This window comes from Python bivittatus, unplaced genomic scaffold, assembly GCF_059951505.1.
Source record: "Python bivittatus isolate LINGU-HERP-01145 unplaced genomic scaffold, Pbiv_v1 ctg000960_np1212, whole genome shotgun sequence".
NCBI lineage: Eukaryota > Metazoa > Chordata > Lepidosauria > Squamata > Pythonidae > Python > Python bivittatus.
In genome coordinates, this window is record NW_028277124.1 from 8,520,237 (window position 1) to 8,536,891 (window position 16,655).

Here is a 16,655-nt window from a genome sequence, read left to right on the forward strand (position 1 = left end):
AATAATTAGGCTTGCTGAATGTTGGGAAAAAAAGCAAAATACAAATGCCTTATCTATACAGCCACTGCCATGTGCTGGAAGTTGTGAACTGATAGAGAGAGAGCTGTAATCCAAGAAGTTCTGGCTTCTGGATAGCCAATTATTTAACAGTTCAGGTGGACACTACTCAGAAAGTATCACACAGATGTTGCATCTGAATAGTTTTAACAATCATATGATAGTAAAAGCAAAACCCACAGAAACAGTGAAGAAACATGAGAGGGAGGGCTACAAAAGGAAAATTGTGTCCCTTCCCCTCTCCAAGTTCTGTGACTAAGTAGTGAAAAAGGCCACAACATTTCTGGGTATAATATAGAGTGGTCATTGACACATCACTCGAACAGAGGAAAGGTATAATAAAACAGGTGAGAGAAAAAGACAGTTAAATCAAAGTATAACATACTGTCTTACAAAGATAGAGACTGTATCCAGGTGATCTAGAAAGAATCATGGGGTTCAGAGGGATCCTAGAGGTTTTCTATTCCAATCCCCTTGCACTGGACAGGAATACTCAGATCATCCTAAATAAATGGATATCCAACCTTTGCTTGAAAGAAATCTAGTGATGGAGCATTCATGACTCCAGGAGGCAGGCTGCTCCACTGCTTAATAGCTCCCACAGTCAGGAAATTCCTCCTTATTTCAAGTTTGGAAATTTACACTGTAAAGCTTCCACCCGTTGGCTCTTGTCTTTCCCTTGATGCAGCCCAAAATTGCATTGGGCTCTTTTGGCAGCTGCTGGCTTATGCTTAATCTGTGGTCTATCAGAATGTCCAGACTCTCCTCAAGCACTACTGCTGAGCCACGTACTGCCTATCTTGTACTTGTGCATCTGATTTTTCTACGTAAGTTCATAACCCAACATTTTTCACCACTGAACAGCATTTTGTTGGCTAGGGTCCATGCTCAAGTCTATCAAGATGCTTTTGAAACTTGAGCTTGTCTTTTGTGGTATTAGCAGTCCCCACGCCCTACCCCCCCCCCCCGGTTGTGTCCTCTGCACATTTGCAGAAGACGATCTCATCTAAAGCATTTATAAAAATGTTGAACAGCATAGACCCACAATAGAACTCTGAGGTACATTACATACCTCTCACAGACCAGGCATTGGGTACAGTTGTTGAACCAACTGCAAATCCAACTGGTAGTGAGATCATCCACCCCACATTATTCCATTTTATCAAGAAGGATGCTATGGTAAACTTTATTAAATGTCTTACTGAAGTCTAGGTACAATACATCCACAGCATTCCCTTGGTTTAATAATCTGTTTGTTTTGTCGAAAAGAGCAATAAGATTTGTTTGGCATAATCTATTTTTAACAATCCCATGCTGGCTTCTAGTTCACCTTGTTCCTTTCTAAGCGCTTGCAATGATATGTTTTCTAGGATTTTCACAGGTATTGATGTCAAGCTGATTGATTTGTTGTCGTTCCCTCCCTCCTTAAAAAAAAAGATTAACTCTTCCCTAATCTTCTGCTACTTGCCCAGTATTACAGAAATTCTCAAAGATTAGAGTCAGTGGTTCTGATGGCACATCTGCTAGTTCCTTTAGCACGCTGGGATGTAATCCATCCAGCCCTGGCAACTTGAATTCATTCAAAGCAGCTAGGTGTTTCTCATCACTTCCTTGCCTAATTTGACTTGCATTTTTCTTCTGCTCACATGCATGGAATCCTTCCTACTTTTCCCCTTCATTTATCAAAGTCAACCCTCTTGAAGACTAGAACACTAATCTGATTACCTTCAGTTCTCCCTGCCTGAAATACACTGAATTATAGGATTATATGGCCACTGTCTGCTAAGCTTCCTATAATTTCCACTTCTTCAACCATTTCTTCCCTGTTAGAATGCATTAGGGCCAGTATAGCTGAACCCTTAGTTCCTTCCTACACCTTATGGACAATGAGGTGTCTGCAAGGCACCTCAAGAACCTGTTGGAGAGGTCATTGCAGAATTTGATTCCCAGTTAATGTTGGGGTAGTTGAAATTCCCTCATTACCATAGCAGTGTATTTCCTGGACTCCTCAGCCATCTGATCTGCAAAGATTTCATCTATAGTTTCTGCTTGAATAGTACACACCCACAACAATGTCATTATTGTTTCTTTTTCCCTTAATACGCACCAGATGCTTTGGGCAGTTTTCACCTTTGGTGTCACAGTTAAATGGAAGAACATTATTACATAATTTCAACAATTCCTGGATTTGGGATAAAATGAAGTTCATCAGTTACTGCTAACATTTTGGTCTCAGTTGTTGAAATCTTGTCCTGCTCAGTTTGCTAAGCAGATACAGAAACTGCGATGTGCGAATATATTTCTTGGGACTAATTTCAAAGTATATTAAATTCCTTGTGTTTTCCAGATGGAATTCATACACTCACCTGTGCCCTCATGCTGTTAAACACTGATCTCCATGGGCATGTAAGTATGGCTGATCAAAAGACATCCTTTGATTCTCCCCATATGGTAAATATGATGCTATTTGGGAAAACTAGAATTCCAGAATGTTTCGGAAATGAATATTGTAGAACAAATGGCAGAGGGGAGTGACTTAAAGATTTCAATTAAATTTGGCTTCATGCCCCAGACAGCAGCAGAAGACACTGCCAAATGTAGCTTTTTTAAAATCTACCTTTTGTTTTTACCTAGTATACCATCTAAAATTATCTCCAAATTATTTGTTAACATAAAACTCTCTAGTTTCTATTCTCCACCCACCAAATTAGTTAGCAATGAAATTTCCTCAATATGAAGGAAGTTTCAAGTTGACAACAAGGTTTCATATGCTCAAGTGGAGGTTTGTGCACTGTTTGTTTGCTTCTTCATCCCAGCAGCCCTCGAGAAAGTCCTAAACCATTTTGGTATGTGAAGCTACCTGGAATGCCTACAAGCTGTACTACAGTTCATCAAGACTGTAACTCAATGCAGACTCAAGGCTTGAACAGCAACCCCTTTTTCATTCCCTGCTTTATTTACTATCATGTTTAATGAAACTTTCTTAAGAACTTGTGACTTTAAAATGGCCTAATAAAAATATTACCTTAATGAGAGGGTGTACCATTGATTGATCATAGTAGGAGAGACTGAGGTATAACGATCCTTCAGAATACAGTAAGTCAAAATGTATGATATTTTTGGTCTCTGGTATTATCCTAGCACAATTGATATAAGTGCAAATCTAGAACTTCACATATATGAACTTCATATATTGTAAATAATTTCCATTTGTGTTAAATCTCATAAAGATCTTTAATTCTGACACCAAGTAGAAATAAAGAATAAGAAAAGAGCATGGCAAATATCTTTAAGCTTGCTAAATGAGAATTAATTGTAGGAACTATACTTACGTATTAAATAGTACAAATCTGCTGTAAAAATAGAAACAAAACTAAACAAAAACAATTACAAGGTTGAATGAAAATACCTGAATTTTAGCCCTATGAAGTTCTTTTGCATGTGTGTGTGTGTGCGTGTGCTTTTTTTTTTTTTACTCCTGGCAACTGCCTGGACTAGTCCCTGCAGTTTTCTTGGCAAGGTTTTTCAGAAGCAGTTTGCCCTTGATTTCTTCCTAGGGCTGAGAGAGAGGGACTGGCCCAAGGTCAGCCAGCTGACTTTGTGCCTAAGGTGGGACTAGAACTCACAGTCTTCCAGTTTCTAGCCTGGTGCCCTAACCACTGCACCAAACTGGCTCTTGCATGAAATTCTTTACTATAAGTTAAATTATTCATGGAACATTTTGGTTTTGCATTAGTGTAGGAACCCAACCCCCATATCCCAAGACAGTATCACTGAATTCTGATGTCAAAATAGTTGATTTTAATAGAATGATTCTGGCCCATGGGGGGAGGCATTTGAGTTACTTTAAGCATGGTAATAAAAGTGGGCTGCTTCTCGGAGGCTTCCCACTCTCATCTTTACCCCTGAATCCCCAAAGGGCAGGCAGGCAGGCAGGGATATTCTTATGATACTCAGTCTTACCTCTTGATCCTTGTTTTATAACATTCAGTTTATTAAATTAATATGTTAAAAAAAGAGAACTTTTATCTTGCACATCTACAAGAAATTGCATTATATGCCCTTGTTAGATGAAGGCTGAAATTTGTTGTGTATGCTGAGAAACAGTTACTTCATTAAAATTCTTTACAAGAATACAGCCCCCATATCTTCCACCCATTTTACTTTCAGTAATCAATTTATGTATTTATTTTTTTAAAAAGTGTAACCATTAAAATAGTCCAAGATAAGTAACTGTAATATAATACATTATATAATAAAAGCAATGCAAATGTAAAAAGGCATATAATTAGAGAAACAGTATCATAGCAAATAGCATCTGAATCAGCTTATACTTAACCCACAAGCTGTTTAGAACCACCCAGTTTTCCCTGGGTGAACAGTGGTGTGATCATAAATAGCTTCGCTCCCTCAGGAAAGTCTGCAGTGGTCTCTTGCCCACCTGTGGGACTTAGGCAGCAGGAAACCATAGGAAGTCAGGTGAGGAGCTAAGGGCTTGGATATATTCATATGGGAAGAGATGGCCATGAAGTTAGTCCAACCCCAGAGAATTTAGAATTTTAAATGTCAAATGCTGTTTTCTAAATAGTGGCAATCTGACTGGCCATCCATGAAGGTTAATGTGGTGAATCCTGACAAATAGTCTAAAAACTATATTTGAGATGAGGTGAAGTTTCCAAATACTGTTTGGAGGCATAATAATCTAGTCTGGATGTTACAAGATACACATTTTTGTCTACTCTGGGAAAGGACACAACAGGCTGATGTGCTTCTGAAGAGGAAAAGCAAAAGAAGCTTTACATTTAATTCCAAATCAACACAATCCTCACCTATTGTATTTTTGTCTTATTTGGATTAAGGTTTAATTTCTTTTGGTGCCATACAACAACATTCTCCTACTTCTTCTTTTTTTTTTTTACCAGTTCTCATTCAATTTGATGAAATAGATTTTTTTTTTACATATCTTTCAGATGAGAAGAGAATTATGGTGAAATTTTCATAGGTCTTGCACTTAGTTATGAAATGGCGAGAAGATGTGTCTCTTTCGGTCTACAGTGATCTCTCCAGTAGTTTGCAACCTCCTTGACTTCCCATATGTCAATTAAATTCCAAGGAAAGACATCATAAAAAATACCTCTTATGGGGTCTTTTTTGACTGGGAAGTAGGGTACGGGAAGGTTTTGGAATGATGGGAAAACAAGGATCACAAATTAATAGGACCAGCAATAGCATCTTCTCCTATCCGTAATAACAAAGTAACTCAGAAACACTTTCTAGAGAAAAAAAGAGGACTGTTTTCAAGAGGAAGAACACTTTGGAGAAATCGTGAGACAGATTTTGGCACAGCGTTATTCCATAACTCTGGGTGGTTCCCACCGTAGTGGTGTGTCAGAGGGCCCTGAAGATTAAACTGTTTGCTCAGGCCTTTGCTTAGAGTATGTGAAGCCCCTTCTGGGTAGTGTGGGCCCGCCTCTATTGTTGCCCAGTTTTTGCCATCTTTTGTTCCTTGTCTTTACTGTTGCATTGTTTTATTGCTATTTTTCTCTGTTTTTTACCTTGTGAACCACCTGGAGTCACTGGGAGTTGGGTAGTATACAAAATTAATAAATAAATGCATTTAAATAAATAAACCATTCTTCTTTGACACTGGTCAAAGTCTCTGCCACCTCCCTCAGGTTTCTATAGAAATAAAAATGATGAAAATAAATACGTGAGAGGCATTTTAGTCCAGAACAACCAATGATTTCATCTAGCAGTTTAATTATGTTAAAGAGAAATAACTTAGGGATAGGTAAATCTGTCAGTTTTGCTGTGTCCCATATTTTTTTAAAAACCCAAGCTTTTTTCATCCTGCTTAAGAAGTGTGCACCTTTTATTAAATTCTTATTTTTAAAAACAACCTTAATGAAATTATTACCCATTACATCAAAAGGTACAACTATTCCAATCATGGGGAATATCACTTTGCCATGTAGTCAGAAAGGATGAGGCACCCCTGCAAAAGAAGGCTGGCAGCCCTACTTCACCACCACAAACAGAACTGAATACCCAGGAATTCAACTTTTCAGTGCTAAGCACTTGAAACCCTCTCTGTGGAATGATTGATCCTTCTGCTTCTCTCCTTCATTTTTGTTCAGTGTCAGATTGTAGCAGGGTGTCAGTCACAATATACAAGCCTGCCTAATCCTTTTCTAATTCTGAACACTTCCGTCACCTCGGAGTTCCTGGGTGCTGTATGTCCCCCCAGATGAAAAGTTCTGCCTGGGGATATTAAGCTGCCACCATCTGCTCCTGAATGCTCCTCCCACAGAAACTTGGATAGTCATTACAGGAGATTCCCTTTCCCCAGGACTAAGCTTTTAAATTTAGAAGGAAAAAAAAATCCTTGTTAACCAGGTTTACCAGTCCCAAGAGATTTTGGAGTGCATGGTACAAGTACAACCCCAAAATTGGAGCTACAAAGAATAAAGCATTTTAGTTTTCCTAATTATTCCAAAGTAAGTACTTGGTGAATAAGTTGAGCTATCTAACAGGAGAGTTTGATCTCCATATTAAATCTAGGAATCAGAAGAACCTTGGTTGTGAACAGAATTCCAGTTTGAACTAAAATTACTCAAATACAAAGTAAATTTGGCATGCCACGTTCTATTTGTGAGAGCTAGGCATACCACAGACAGCATCTGACAATCCTTCTACCTGGAGGAGATTTGGCAAGGAACTTTTGAGATCCCAAATTCCTTTGTAAGTGGGGTAGTTGTGGTGGTATGATGAAGGTTTAAGTTTTGGAAGGCTTCTCTGAATTGTAACCATTCAATAGTACATGTTGAAATTAATTTCTTTTTTTGCTCTCTTCTCCTTTCTTTCTCTCCTGCTCCTGGATCTTCTACTTTTATTGTTTAACCTTTCTCAGGTGGTAAGTTCAGTCACTAGAACATTTTTATAAATAAAATAATAGATTCAATGGTCCTTCACCTCAAGGACATAATCTTAGATTATATGGAACATTTTAATATTTATATTTAAGTATAACTGTTGGGAGAGCATTAATACATGCTAATATTAGTGTTTGGGAAGAGTTATTTGATTTAAATATCTCGTCTGCCTAGAAAAGGGAGCTTGACTACTCAGAAACACATTCCTGGGTAGGGCAGATTGGTCCACTTGGCCTTCCATCTCTCTTACGTGTTGCTTGAGAGCAGTAATCATTCTATCATAGTCCATCAACAAAATAACCATAGTGTTGCAGTTTTTGCAAGGATGATCTTTTCCATATTGATTTGTAATTATCCACCATAACCAAATAATCTAGACCTTCTAAAAAAACAGAAACACCTTTAGCCAGTGGGCAATTAATACAGATATATGTGCCTGTCTCCACATAGTCAGACCAGCCTCCCTCCTTAGTACCACATTAGGTACATGTGGGGACATCTGGAATATAATTCTTAAGAATTTAGATTGAATCCTGTCCAGAGGGGAAAAGGAATAAAATGGTCCCAACATATGGCTTAGCCTAATATAATTTTAGCATTCCTGGAATATGCTGTGCCCTGGCAAAATGGAAGTTGTATTCCTGCCACTGATTTTTGGACTTTTTGAACTACCTAATTTTGATATGTTCTGTTTGGTAGAGCTGGGAGAAACTATAACCAAGAATTTAAATATTTTAATATGCTCTATTGTTATTTAACTGCCAGTTATGCACTTTAGGTCGCTTTGCAAAAATTAAGATCTTGGTTTTAGTATAATTGATCTGCCCATGAAGAGCTTTAAAGGGGACAACCAGTACCTTGAACTGCACCCAGAAGCCAACTGGTAAACAGTGCAGTTCTTGAAGTAGAGGTGTTTACACATGAATATTGAGGCATGGCCATAATTACTCAAGCTGCTGCATTCTGGACCAGCTGTAGTTTCCAAAATCTCCTCAAGGGCATTCCCTTAGAACACATTGCAATAATACAACTTGGTGATAACTAAGGAAGTAGCATCTGTGAGTAAAGCCTCTTGTTCCTGGAAGGCTCATAACTGGCACCCAAGGTGAAGCTGTGCAAAGATCCTCCTTGCCCCAGCTGCTACCTACTCACCAGGCAGGAGATGAGTCCAGAATCCTCAAGGTACAAACAAGTTCTGCAGAGGGGAGCATAACCCTGTCCTGAAGTAAAGGTGGTATCTCTCTGAGGTTGGATGGCTTACAAACCCAGAGCCACTTTGTCTTACCTTAGCGTGTTCCTTCCCAACCAGCCCCCAACACTCTCCAGGCACCTGGACAGCATTTTGATGGTATCACTTGATTGGCCCACTGTCAGTTGGCCAACTGATACAGTTGGGTATCAGCAGCATACTAGTAATACCTGACCTCATGTTGGTGGATGACATCACCCATTCAGATGTTAAATAGGAGCAGGGAAAGTGTCACACCCTTCAGCACTCCCCAGATGAGGAATCTAGGACCTGATCTCTCCCTCTGCTCCCCCCACCCACAACTGTCTCTTTAGGGATAACTAATTTAAAACAGTGCTGCCTAAATCTTGAACGTGGCCCAGAATGGTATAATATTCAATGATATTGAAGGACAATGAGAAATCAAGCAACACCTTTTCCTATCTTGTCCAAGAAAAGTGTGATCAATGTTTCCATGCCATACCCAAGCCTAAAGACAGATTGAAATGTGTCCAGACAGCAACATTTATTGTTTGCATACATTTTTATACCTTCCATCCAAGTTTGGCCAGATATATCTTGGCACTTTTCTCACACCTTCTGGTATTTTTCCATGGTGTCTTGTTGCTTTATCTGGTCTACATGAGAACGTTCCGTTGTTTTGGAAGTTACAGTCAGGTCCAGAAATATTGGGACATCGACACAATTCTAACATCTTTGGCTCTATACACCACCATATGCAAACTGTTGTAATTCCTACACCGTTCACCTGAGTTGGATGTACATACCCTCAAATTAAAGCTGACAGTCTGCAGTTAATGCACATTGTGTTTGTTTCATTCCAAATCCATTGTGGTGGTGTATAGAGCCAAAGATGTTAGAATTGTGTCGATGTCCCAATATTTCTGGACCTGACTGTATGTGTGTCTCATTGTGTCTGCATCAAAGTTGTTGTTTTCCACAAGCTGCATTTGCTGAAATCTTCCTGAACCACGTTTTTTGCCCTTTTCACCTGTTTTCATTGTCTCACGTACTCCATCTTTCCCACATGTCAATTTACACAAAAACATAGTGTAATATTATCATTATACCATTACACTACAGCATTATATACTGGCATTAATGTATGGTTCATTAATGAAATGTAGTTATCAATATTACAATGCTTCATAGGTGACGCTGCTATTTAGTATATTGTTTTAATGCTATTTAACATACACGTTGATGGGCAGGACATTATTTTTATTGGCCAAAAGCTTTACTTTATATTAAAAAATGGTCTCAAAGTGCTGCTACACAGTGACAGGTAACATTGAAGCAAGGCGATGACTGAAATATTGAACTCTTTGGGGGATTGGTGAGTAGCTAAATGGCTTAACTCATCTGTTTTGAGGCTTATTTAATTAAAAAATAGAATATGAGTGATTGCTCTACATTTTAAAATTCCTTTTGTTGATATTTGTTTTAGCTGAGCTATCAACTTTAAAAGTTACCAGACACAGTTAAGACTTTTTTCTTTCTTCTTTCAAATATTCTTCAAGATTCCCAGAAGAGATCTTAGAATATATTTTGTCTTTACAGTGTTCTGAGTCAAAAAGTATCTTCCTCTCTTTTTACTAAAACACAAATCTATTCCATATTAGAAAAAGCTGTTAAAAAGTAACAAAAGATTACGGAGTACAACATGGCATAACATCACAACTGGATCAAAGGTAGATTTGTACACCAAGTCTTGTAAAGAAATAGTAACCATGTTTATCTGAAACACATAGAAGACTTTTTATTAGACTTTGAAGACCTGAATGTTCTCTCAGCCGTGGGATGTGGAGGTTGGGTGAACCCACTGGTGTGATGCTATCTGTTTTTATGTTTTGAGTTAGGTTTGTCCTTAGGCACCATTATTCTATTATTGTTGTTTCATTGTTTCTTGTTGGGCTTTTAATCCGGTTAGCCAATGGCAGTCATATAATCCAACACAGCAAACAAACAAGCTAACCAGCTAGCTAGCTAAAAGGAGACAATTTAGCTTTCCTTCTTAGAGAGCTGAAATAATGTGCATAGTTTATAAACTTTTTAATCTAATTGTTTGCTTAATAAGTTCAACCTTGACTGAAATATATGAATCAATTGCCCGAGATAACACCATTTCCTTCTAAATCAAAATATATCTTTTGTCAAACATCTTTAACATTTCTCAGATAGGGTTATGTTGATAATAAGTACTCTTAACATACAAAATATCTTCAGTGTCTTCCTAATACAGCCTACTGTCACTTTCCAAAGTTCTAATTACAGTGTGTAAAGAATACACTATAAATGTAGGACAGTCCCCCATATTTTAGAGCTCTTGTGTGTTTTTATTAATCCAGTGTCACTGAATGCCAGTGAAAGGAATAATGTTGGCTGCTTTCCTTCAAGCTCAGTTCTAGCTTTTGCCCCCCAGAATGTTGCTTTGTGTTTGATTCAGCTTTTATACGCAAGTGCTTTTTCTCTGAGATTTTGTGTATTTAATTCACTAATCTCGTGCAAATGAAGCTGTACAGATGGTGCTTCCTCTGCCACAGAGCAAAGCAATTTCAGCAGAATGACCTTGACCTATATTCTGCAGTTGTCCAATCCTCAGCTTGTGCAGTGATTTAACTTCTTCCTGACCAATTACTTTAAGAAATGGAATTCAAGGGGAACTCCATGCGTTGGAGAGATGCATCAGGCATACAGTCCCCAGGGGGCATCTCCATCCAGTGATGGTAGAAGCTCCACTTGTTGAATGTCTGATTGGATGAATCCCTCAGCCCAAAATTGATCTGACAGACTGTAAGCATGTAAATACGAATAATTTTGATTTCTATGGCCACCCACTCATACCTGACTTGGAGCTGCTTACAAGAGTTAAAATAATACAAATTAAAACAAGAATAGAAATAACCATGCCCAAGGTGGGGAAGTGGGGACTGTTATAGGGAGACTCATAACAATTAACAACAAGCAATTCAAATACACTAATGGGCTCACATCATGTCCTGGGCCTGAGCCTTCAGAAACAACCAGGTCTTCAAGCTGTCCTTGGGGCTCTGTGGACCTCAGGGTAGATACATTGAAATCAGTCCATTTTTATTTGACTACAGGACATGGAAGTTTAAACATTATGTTATTGCATATTTTGAGGCTAAAATTGAATTATTTGTCCTATACATACATGGATCCTAACTTCTAAAGACTCCTATAGCAGGAAGATGAATGAAGTGTTACCTCTCACATTACATGGATTATAATATGCATATCTTATAGTTTCCTGGGGTATTGAAACTTGAGTGGAAATTGGATACACATACCTAATAAGGTCATTAAAATCAAGATTTGCGTATTATTGAATTGGCATACTTCTTAATTAATTTATCAAGACAGCACAGATAAATTGAACTCTGACTTCAGAGTCTGAGAAGGAACAAGAAACAGATGTTTTCTAGTGGGGAAATCTAAAAAAACAACAACAAAAGTGAACATAAAGACATGTGGTTCTGCAGTCATGATCTACATCATGTTTGTGTTCCTGTTCAACTCTGTTGCCAGCCTCTTGACAAGAGTGATCATCTGGTAATGTTTGTGAACCACCATCATTACATCATGTTACCAATGCTGTAAATTTTATCACACTTCTTAACAAACAGACAGCAAAGTAAGGAGCATTTCTGTTAAAATCAGATTTTAAAGATGAAGAATTCAAAATCCCTGCACCAATGTCTGCTAAATCTATCAAGTTTCATCCTTTCATAAAAGGCTTATCCTAATGTTTGTCAGTAATGTTGCAGGAGTAAAAACAGAACTTGACTGCAGGAATGATTTTATGTAACACTGTTTACAGCTCCCCATCCTTCTCTTCTGTTAATTATTCTTGATAGCTGTTTTTATAGTTATGTCCCTGTAAAAGTAAGAGTATGTCCCTTCATATGCTATTATTGCTAGACTCAGTCCTTTATTTATTTATTTGTTTGTTTGTCATATTTATATAGCCGCCCATCTCACACAATCCTTTCCCACATACCTGTGAGATTTCCATTAGTATTTCCCTTTCTTTCACAGGAAATAAATTTCTGTAAAAAAATCATGAAGAGGGGAAGAGGGTACCTTACCTGTGCACACTCACCCACTCGTCTGAAACAGCACAGGCACTCTTTTCATCTTAGAGCTTCTTCCAACATGATCACCTAGCAATGTACCACTATATGGTCACAAGAAGCTGCAATATGGAAGAGGGAAAATGTGCTGCTTCAAGCAAGTGAGTGCATGTGTGTGCATCTACATTCTTTTAAAAAGTTAATAAACGGAGAACACCCCTCACCAGCAATCTCCAAGGTAAGGTAACTTTACAAATATTGCTTCTATTCCCACAATAGCAGATCAGGCTTTTCAGAATCTGCCCAAAGCAGGCCACCCCTCTGCTGGATTCTGATAAACCAAACCCCATGGAGCATGCAGATTTCACTCCATGTGTCAATCGCCTGAAAACAAACTTTCCATGGATAGAGTTTTCTGTGTACGGAGCAGCTTACACATCCCTAACAACAATACATTCAGCTTAGCAGGTATTAGATCTTAGTGTTCTTCATAATGGCCATTACATTACATCTACGCTATCTAATATTCCTGGTTGAGATCACCTTAAACCTGGAGCTTGAGGAAGACAGGTAAAGATGCCCACAAGTCAAATTTACCTCTTGCACCTCCATACAGTTTACTTAGCAACAACACAGAAGTGATGTGTCATTACCTCCTTCCTATATGTTCTTCAATTTCCCAGTCCTCAGATTCTCTGGTGGTCTCATATTCAGTTATTAACTAGGTCTGACCCTGCGTCGCTTCCAAGCACAAAGAAAGTTAGGACAGTGCTGCCATCTGGTGAAACCACCTGGAAGTTTACAGGTCTGTAAATTTCTTCAGAAACATAGAAGAAACAATTGAACCATTTTCTTTATCAGTACAGTGAAATACATTTTACTATAGCTGTATAAAGTAACAATTAAGCATATGAAGCAAGATGAAGAAAAGAAAGGACTAAGTGTGATTCCTGAAATCCTGGGATATTCTCATGACTAAAAGCAAAGTCATATTCTAGGCTATGTTCCTTGTTTCCAGCCTGTATTTTCCCCTCCTATTATTTCAGTGTAAGATATTTATTCAGCATAGTTCTTAAGGAATAATGGCATAGAAAATTGTAATACAGGTAATCCTCGGGTTATGACCACTCATTCAGCAAGCGTTCAAAGTTATGATGGTACTGAACAAGTAGTACTTATGACCAGTCCTTAAGTTCAGCTGTCAGAGCACCCCCACAGTCATGTGATCACAATTCGGGCACTTGGCAACTGGCTCGCACTTAGGACAGTTACAGCATCCTGCAGTCACATGATCACCATTTGTGACTTTCCCTGCCAGCTTCCCACAAGCAAAGTAAATGGGGAAGCTGGCAGGGAAGGTTGCAAGTCACTCCCATAAGTTGCTCCCACTTCTGCCCCCTTTTCTTCTGGGGAACTCGTACTCCATAGTGTGCGCCTGCCTTTAGCACCCATCTCCATAGGATCTTGTACTCCATAGCGCACGCTCACCCGCCTGGCCATGCTCACCCCCCACCCTGACCACGCTTGTGCCAGACCACAGCATCCACTACTTGACTGCCCAGCCATACTCATGCCATAGCACCCACCCGCTTGCCCGCACTCATGCTGTACTGTGCCACCCACTCCTCGCCTGTAGTCACGCTGTGCCGCAGCACCCCCCCCCCAGCCTCGCTCCATAGCACTCACCCACCCACCAGCTTGCTTGTGAGCTGCTTAAGGAAAGGCTTTTGTGACCAGGACTTGCAACCTCCTGCTGGTTTCCCCACTGACTTTGCTTGTTGGAAGCCAGCAGAAAGTTGCAAGTCCAAGTAACATGAAATCCCTGCTTAATGACCCGTGATCCTTGCTTAATGACGGCAACTGGGACTGCTGGGATTGCTGTCATGAAACAATGTGGTCACGTGACATCGCACTTTATACCACCTCACTTACTGATGGAAATTCTGGTCCCAATTACCATCATTAAGCGAGGACTACTTGTAGTTTTTACATGCTCTATAACGTTTACAGGAGGCCAGCTGTGACTTTTGTTCAAATTTAACAAACCACAACTGCCTCTTAAGATTATGGTTCCCATCATTGCACAGGTATCACTTCCAACAACACTCTCAGGTTCTGATCACATGATTGGGATGTTGTATCCCTACACGCCAGGCCAGTGATATACCTATACTGTGCACTAATATATGAATTAAAGTTTGTGAAAATTCAGAAAATCAGTCAGCTTCTATTCAATTGTTTGAATTATTTAGAAAATCAATCCAATTTATACAGTATATCTCAACTGAACTGCCAGATCAGATCAATAGAATTCAGATTTCTGCATCAATTAAAAACCCAATTTCTGTGCATACATAGGAATGCTCTAATCATTCAAAACCATTAGAAGGCAGGCCTGAGATTTTCCTATTTGTTAACTTAATTTGATTGGGAAGTTTATTTAAAGTAATTCCCTGAACTGAATGTTTTAAAGTTGTAATGTAAAGTATAAGGAAATAAGGAAATATATTAGATATGTTACAGGAGTATCTCAGCAACATGTGAACAGGGACTATAACTGTTTGAAGCTACTTAAGTCATTCCCCCTCCCCCACCTCACTCCCCCAGGTAAGCTTCTGTTTTTAATACTTTATCAGTGAATTATTTTGGAGTCCCATGATGCAGTACTAGATGAAAGAGGCTTTTCAAACTGATTTTAAGGAAACAGGTCAGTGAGATTACAATAAGGAAACCTCTTTCTCATTTCTCAGGAAAGTTTTCAGGAATGGAATCCAGAGAGGAATCTTTTAATTCACTTCATGTTCACATGCAAATCTGATTCATTTAAAACATGGCTGCTTATAAAATGAATCCATCATTTTTCTTTCTGTTTCATTCTGATAATGATGCATCTAATAATTAATATTTAAATATTAATATTTATTTGAATATTGGATATATTAATCTAATATTTAATATTTCTCTGATATTTCTTCTAGAGAAATATTGCTATATGAGAAACATCTGCCTCATTTTTCTGAACATTCATATATTTCATATAGTATTTAAAACATTATGGTTTTTTGAAAAAAGGTGTCCAGTGATCTGCTCTTCTGCATTATAGAATATTGGGAAAAAGATGTCCTGCCAACAGTTTACAGCAAATCTGGATGGACTAAATGATGGGAAAGATTTTGCAAAGGATCTGTTAAAGGTAATGCTATACCTAAAAATGAGTCATTATGGTTGATAAAAACACAGGGGCCTGAAGTGAGACTCCATTCATACCACACATACAGTAATGGATACTAACTTACCACTGCTTATATACTGCTCCTGCATATTCTCATTTTCATTCTTAAGAAATTGTCTATATCAGCCTTTGTCACCCCATCTTACAGATATCTTAGACTATAATCCCCATTATCCAGTTTACATAACTATGGACATTATGGTTGGAGATTATGGAAATTGTAGGTCAAGACCGCTGGGGACCTTCAGATTGATGAAACAGCATGCAGTTACAGGTATTGAAAGTTTACAGGTATAGAAAGTACAGAATTCAGTATTCCTTCATGTTAAAGTTTCTGTCTTTTTAAAGCAACCATGAAAAGATTTAAGGCTACTCCAAAGTTAGTTTTTATTTAATGCACAAATTTTGTGTAAGCAGGAAGCTGCTCACATAGGAATATTCAAACTGATGCATCTCCTATTACATTCTGAAGTAGTACAAACTTGGGAAGGAAAATGGACCCTAGAGATAACAAAAAAAATTAGAATATGATACAATTGCCAGATATGCGTATCTTCCAATTACATACTAATTTCTAACCCCACTCTGTCATGTAACCATTATATAATAAGCAGTATTTCACTGTCACTCATTCAGATCACCCTAGAATACCTTTACTGCTTCAGCACTATGTCTGCTTCCTGTAGACTTGCATATTTTATTCACGTAGAAGATCATGGGGACCTAAAGCAAATAGGGAGAATCAGGTTACTCATATATAGCAGCACGGCCTTCTGCAAACAGATGTTCATTTCATAATCGTTATTCTTTTGATAGTAAATACAAGAAACTTCCAGTCATGCAGAATGGCCATGTAGTCTATGCCATTATTAACATGATTAATATACATTTATATCAAACAGCTATAAGCTATCTTATAGAATTGGTTCTTTACAAAGAAAACTTACTCAAACTGGACCATTATTTTTGAAAAAAATTCTTTCGGTCACAACTTGTTTTAAACTAAACTGATCTAGCTTATTGTCCCTGGGAAGTAGAAGATGCTGTCCCATGCTCTAGTGCTGAAGTAAAATTCAACTACATGTCTTGTT

At 38.3% G+C, this 16,655-nt stretch overlaps 1 protein-coding gene across 1 annotated transcript in view; it reads left to right on the forward strand.

Annotated features, from left to right (window-relative positions):
* The window catches only part of PSD2 (pleckstrin and Sec7 domain containing 2), a 69,607-nt gene that overhangs the window by 23,089 nt on the left and 29,863 nt on the right, over positions 1-16,655 (forward strand). The window contains exons 6-7 of the mRNA XM_025169837.2: positions 2,405-2,463; positions 15,436-15,525. Coding sequence (XP_025025605.2) covers positions 2,405-2,463; positions 15,436-15,525 — 149 coding nt within the window. The remainder of the gene's footprint in view (positions 1-2,404; positions 2,464-15,435; positions 15,526-16,655) is intronic.